We start from the raw sequence: 6,341 nt of genomic DNA, 5'->3' as shown, positions 1-6,341 counted from the left end.
TTGAAGTCATTTGGTAAATAATATACACAGTTTATATTTGACGGTTTGTCAAGATTTATATTGTTGTTTTCAAATAGAGCAATATTATTACTCACGTCGAAAGGGTTGAATTTCAAATGCCTTAGTCTATCCATTTCGTCTTCACTAATGTTTTTTCCATTTAAAACAGTAAATTCGTAGTTTAGATCATCAAGTGTTTGAAAAGGTAAAGAATTAGCTAAGCAATGTTGGCATAAATCGGTTGTGTTATTATGCATGTCTATGCTAGTGTTGAAAGATTCTGTGCATGTGGACACAGCATGAAACCAATTACTGCATGTGAGACATTGGATACATGTTTGTGTTTTACTAATATTTTTGAAACAAGAAGAACATTTCTTCTTGTGATCACTGTTAAGGGTGGTCATTTAAAGGCTTTATAGTATAATATTTGTATAATACCTAAACTGGATTGTATGTGATTTATGAGAGCTAATTTGTATAACGTAGGCATTTGCCTTTGTTATAAAGACTATTATCACTAGTATTAGGTTTCAAATGATTAAGAATTATTATAAAAGACTTGCCCTTCAATGATGAGTTTATCTCTTTTTTTGGCTTTTTTTCCTTCTGCTTTAGCTTTTTTTAGCTCAGGATATAGTGTCTTTCTAATTTTTTCGATTTCTTCGGGAAATTGTTCAGATACACCGATATTAGTGCCTCTAAGTTTTTTCGCATTTAACCGCACATGTTCTCGGTCTTGATGGAAGTTGAATTTGACTACAATTGGTCGCGGTTTACGATTTCCTTGTCTTTTTCGTCCAATTCGATGAGACCGGTCAATCTTTACTTTTTCCTTTGCGTCTGTCATTCCCATTTTCGTTTCAATTAGCTCGTGGATAATATCAGTGGTATTTTCTTGATCACGCTCTGGTATGTTGAAGAACAGTAGGTTGTCGCGCATCGATCTCGCTTGCAGGTCAACTATTTTGTTGCGCATTGTAACGTTGTCATGTTCCAGTTTTTCTATTCTCTCCCTGGCTTTATCTTGGTTGTCTTTCATTTTCTCGTTTTCCTTTTTCAGGTCATCTATCTCAGCATGCGCGAATTCTAAAGATTTTTTTATTTCTTTCACGTCGAATTCAATGGAGTCAAGTTTCTCCAATTTCATCATCATGCTTTCGAACATTTGCTGTATTTGCCCCATGTCCACTTCTTTTTTCCCTTCATTATCTTCCAATCGTTTCTCTGGTGTGTTATACTTTGGAATTTTAGATTTGACTGGTTTTGCGGGCGTACAAAGGTTACTATTATTTAAATTTTGCGCAGCGCACTTGGTGGCTTGTTGTTTATCCGCCATCATAACCAAAAATCCACAAAAAAACCCAAAAAAAGATGAAGAAGAAGACAAAAACCCACAATTTTATTGTGGACAAGAGCGCATCATAATGATGGCAAAAATGAGTGAAAATATAAATTCGGCTCTAACGCGACTGTCAAGGTTAGAAGCTGCCCAAGATAAACCAGATGCGAAGAAACGACGTCTATTGCTACCAGCTGACAAGCACACAAATGAAAACCCACTGTCTGAAGCAGGCTGGGGCGGGGTTTTAGGTGATCTCAAGTGTGGAGGTCAATGGTCTACACTCGAGGCAACCAACCATATAAATTACTTGGAGATGCTAGGAGTTTTCTTTGCTCTTAAAGCATTTCACTCAAACCTGAAGGGCAAATACGTTTGTCTGAGAATAGATAACATGACTGCTGTGGCAAGCATTGGGAAAATGGGCACCAGCCATTCTCGAAAACTTAATAATCTAGTTCGGTAAATTTGGGACTGATGTATACAACAAGATATATTTCTAAGCACAGCCCATATACCAGGCGTTGAATCTTTCAACAGAGCATTCAGTTACTGAATGTAACACCAGTTATTGACCTTTTCGCCTCTAGACTGAATTATAAAGTAAAACTGTTTATTGCCTATCAACCTGACCCTGAAGCTCAGGCTGTGAATGCATTTACCATTTCTTGGAAACAGCATTTATTCTATGCCTTTCCTCCATTTAGCATCATACCCTTAGTTCTACAAAACATTCGATAGGGGGAGAGCAGATGACTAATTTTTGTCCCCAAGTGGCCTGCTCAACCGTGGTGGCCACTTCTAATGCGAATGATAAGCCAGTTATGTTACCTATCAGAGAAAACACAATCTACATGCCCAGCAAGCCAGACCTGATCCACCCTCTGCATCCCAAGTTAACGTTATTGATGTGCCACATTTCCGGGAAGCCTTTACAAATAAAGGCCTTTCAGAACGAGCAATTTCAGTCATCATGCTATCGTGGAGAGGAGGTATGCAGAAACAGTATTTACCTTATCTCAATAAATGGCGAGGGTACTGCAATACAAGAAAATTGGATTCCCTTTTAAGGACTGTAGAAGTTAATTTCCTAGCAGTGCTATACAAGGAAGGTCTTGGCTATAGTGCGCTAAATACAGCTCGGAGTGCATTATCAGCAACTTGTACCTTCCCCAGCAATCAGCACTTTAGAACTCCCCTTCTGGTTACCCGTTTCATGAGAGGGGTTCTTGAAACGAGACCATTGTTGCTACATTATTCAGTATACTTATCTCCAAAATATTGCAGACAATTACAGATATCCGACTATATTGAGGGTTGCTATCATGGTCTAGCTACTAGCACTACTGCTATTTTCTATGTCAACATTTAGAATGTATATAATTATATTGCCATATATTGACAAACGCATCCAATCATTATGACTTCATTGTAAATTTTAATTACTATTTCATTTTACTTTAGCCTTATAGGGAACATAATAACACACACAAATGATGTGAACAAAGATACACTGGACGAATCCATTGAGCTACTGAAGCATACCAGCATTATGATCGAGTTGTTCTCTGACAAGCATGTCATATACAACATGAATGACATCCACCTTCAGCATTTGAATGATAAGCTTGACTATTTTACAGTCAAACCAGATGTTCTCTTGCCAACTACATTGCAATATTGTGACGTAATGAAGGTGTGTCCATGCTGATTTTGGCTGCAATATGTTCCAAATATTAGTTAAATACTTCCAAGATCGTTGTGCTAGCTTTTTCACTGAATGCACAATCTGCTGCTTCAAAGGATTAGAGATGCTATTCCATATTTCACACAACTACAAGACAATCAGATACGAGTGGCATATAAAGATATGCACTCCGAATGTTATATCAACATTGACTGCCAAGATGAGCAATTGCATTTGTTTGACGTTTTAGAAATTCTGTTACCTGTAGCTCAAATCGAAGAGTGCAACTGAAGGTTTGGGAAATAGACTCTTCTTTTCTTTTGAGCAAGCAAGTCAGTGTTCAACAAAACAATATCAATGAAGCAAGCCTCAACAACCCGCTAGATAAATCTACATGTTACCCTTTCACAGCGAAGAATTACGGAACCTCTTCAAGAAGACTTAAATTCACAGAAAAAGCTTTTGGGGAGAAATACTCACTCGAACGTCTACCGGCAAATTAGCTTTGCAGAAAGATTTTGCCACCTTGCGTTTGGAAGAGGTAGATGTTGACGAGAAGGCAATAAAAAGTCAAAGTCAAAGAAGAGTAAGAAATTGTCTTGTGGCGGTGAGCATAAAGGTGTTTGATCACGAGATTTTGTATCAGATTGTGATACTGATGGGGATAAAAGATCAGCTGTCAAGAACAAGTTTGATAACAGATCGATCGACACAATGCCTATGTTTAGTTCTGTGAATAGCGACACACAGAAAAACACTAATAATTCTGCAGGCGAAACTCTTCAGTGTTCGCTTGACAAACTTGCAACAATAGATATTGGACAACAACGAGAAATTGTAAGCAATAACTACCGAAAAGACAATAGTTGCAATTGTGTTTTTCTTCACTTTCATTGGAAAGTTTACATTATAGTGATTTACAGTAATGCATAAATTTCATATAATTTAAGTTTGTGCAATGCAGTTTCTGACAAACAAAACACGAGGTCTATGCCATTTTTTCCTAACATTGTTCATAGTTCGTTTTTCGCAAAGGTGCCTTGATGAAATCTGCAGTTGTCCATAACAACTATGTCCCCATTTGAAAGAACAGGATTTTCGTAGACAGGATTGACTAGGTTGATGCACTCATCAAAAAAATTCAGCATTTCGATTCCATTAGAAGGGCCTTGGAGGATGTTAAAGTGGTAACACCAAATAGACTGTGCAAAAGGTTGATAGTGTAATTGCAGTTGGAAGTAAAGCACTTCACTTTAATAGCTAGTTCCTCGTTCTTGCTGTGTCCGTATGTACAATTTGGCGTTGTTTTGATAACTGATGCTTCGTCAAAAAATGAACTTTGGATGGGTTTTGCTCAGACATAAACATTATATAATTCAACGTTCTTGCAGAATTTTAGATTATTATTGTTGTTGTTGTTGCTGTTGTTGTCATTATTATTGTCCTTATTATTATTATTATTGTTATTATTATTATTATTATTATGACATCGAGCAAAGCCGCTTAGACGTGCTCTGTACATGTCCATAGTTTTATAGTAAGTTTTGTGCTTGAATCAGAATATATTCTATAAATTCTTAAATTTAACAAAAGCAAAAAGACTCACATAATGATTCGCTCAAGTTTTATCGCTATGTTACTGGTCTGTATCGTTTGTTCTTTCTGTGGTCAAGATTTCGTCTCGCTTGGTCGCCACACTTGGCGTTGTAAACAACGTTCAAATCACGCGGAACATGATCAGTCTGGCAACTCAAGAAGCCAAGAGCCTGTTATGCAGTCTCCAATTCGAACCGTTGTCAAATGTTGTTGTGGCAAGATATGTAAAGGGGCGCGTGGCCTTAAGATGCATCAGCGTAGCTGTCGGATAATACATGGGCTAAATAACGAACTGAGTGCGGATCTTGAAGAGCAAATGTGCAATAACACAGACGACGCCACGGCAGACATCGACACAAACAGCGCAAACGTAGATAACAACGAAGCTCCTCCTGAACTAAAAAAAGGGGTAATTCTTCCCAAAAATGATTCGGAATGGCTAACGGCTAATGAATATTTTAAATCTGCGCTCCAGCTAGACAATCCAATCAGATCTCAAGACGCGAATTCAAAAATCAAACACCTAAACGCCGTCATCTATGATTACTTTGCAGAGAAATTTGGACATAACGAAACAATTCCTGACGAGAATATTATAAATAAATACAAATTACATACAGTTAAAGAGTTAAAGAAAGCCTTACAGAATTTAAAGTACAACAAAGGTGACCTTAGTGAAATCAGATATGTTTAGTGTACGTTGCGTGACAAGTTGCGCAATCATAACAAAAACGACGGGACTACGTCACACAACACAAGTGAACCACTCAATCACGACAAATAAATCGGTCGAAACTTTTGGGCTATGTTAAAAACGTTATAAATAGAAAAGAATCTGTCTTGCCATCCTTTAACGTGACAGACTGTTTAAATTATTTCTCCCAATCTTTGGCTAAAATCAACCCCAATAAACTGTTTCAAATTCCCAGCTGGATTCCAAAGCTACCAGATCCTCTTGTTCAGTTTGACCTTGACCCCCCAACGTATCAACAAATCACTAATGTTATACGCAAAATGAAAGCCTCTGGTTCCCCCTGCCCCCTCGACCAACTCTCTGTAATATGTTTTAAACGATGCCCATTCTTGAGAACATACCTCACCGAACTGATACACAACATCTGGTCTTCTGGAACGATCCCATCTGAATGGAAACGAGCATGTACCATCCTAATTCATAAAAAAGACAACACAAATCTGCCGTCGAATTTCCGCCCAATAACACTTGAGACTATTCCTTTAAAGGTGTTCACATCTTGTCTTCGCAACTCAATTTACTCCTTCCTCGCGTCAAATAATTTTATCGAACATAACATACAGAAAGGTTTCACACCAAATCTGTCTGGCACGCTAGAACACACTGCGCAAATGGCCCACATCATCAATAAAGCCCGCATCAATCAACGATCCCTTGTCATCACATTGCTTGACCTTAAAAATGCTTTTGGTGAAGTACATCATAACCTAATCCAATCAGTACTAGAATACCACCATATTCCTGATCACATTAAATTCGTCATTAAAAGCCTCTACACTGCTTTCAAGACCTCAATAATTACATCTAGATTCCGCACTCCTTTTATTACCGTCGGTCGTGGTGTATTACAAGGTGATTGCCTCAGTCCACTGCTCTTCAACATGTGTTTTAATACGTTCATACAACATATTAAAGCTGAAAAGTATCGCCAATTTGGTTTTTCGTTTAAACTTTTAAATCCC

At 37.7% G+C, this 6,341-nt stretch overlaps 1 protein-coding gene across 1 annotated transcript; it reads right to left on the bottom strand.

Moving 5' to 3' along the window:
* Positions 1-541: 541 nt before the first annotated feature.
* On the bottom strand, positions 542-1,339 carry LOC114518593 (protein unc-13 homolog C-like). Its single transcript, XM_028538611.1, has one exon. The coding sequence runs from the start codon at positions 1,337-1,339 to the stop codon at positions 542-544; it is 798 nt and encodes a 265-aa protein (XP_028394412.1).
* Between the last annotated feature and the right edge of the window lie 5,002 nt (positions 1,340-6,341).

The sequence above is a fragment of the Dendronephthya gigantea genome, unplaced genomic scaffold (assembly GCF_004324835.1).
Source record: "Dendronephthya gigantea isolate DGI-Jeju-01 unplaced genomic scaffold, DenGig_1.0 000011F, whole genome shotgun sequence".
In the NCBI taxonomy this organism is placed as follows: Eukaryota; Metazoa; Cnidaria; class Anthozoa; order Malacalcyonacea; family Nephtheidae; genus Dendronephthya; species Dendronephthya gigantea.
Note: the sequence above shows the minus strand (reverse complement) of the source record. Positions and strands in the feature narration are given on the sequence as shown.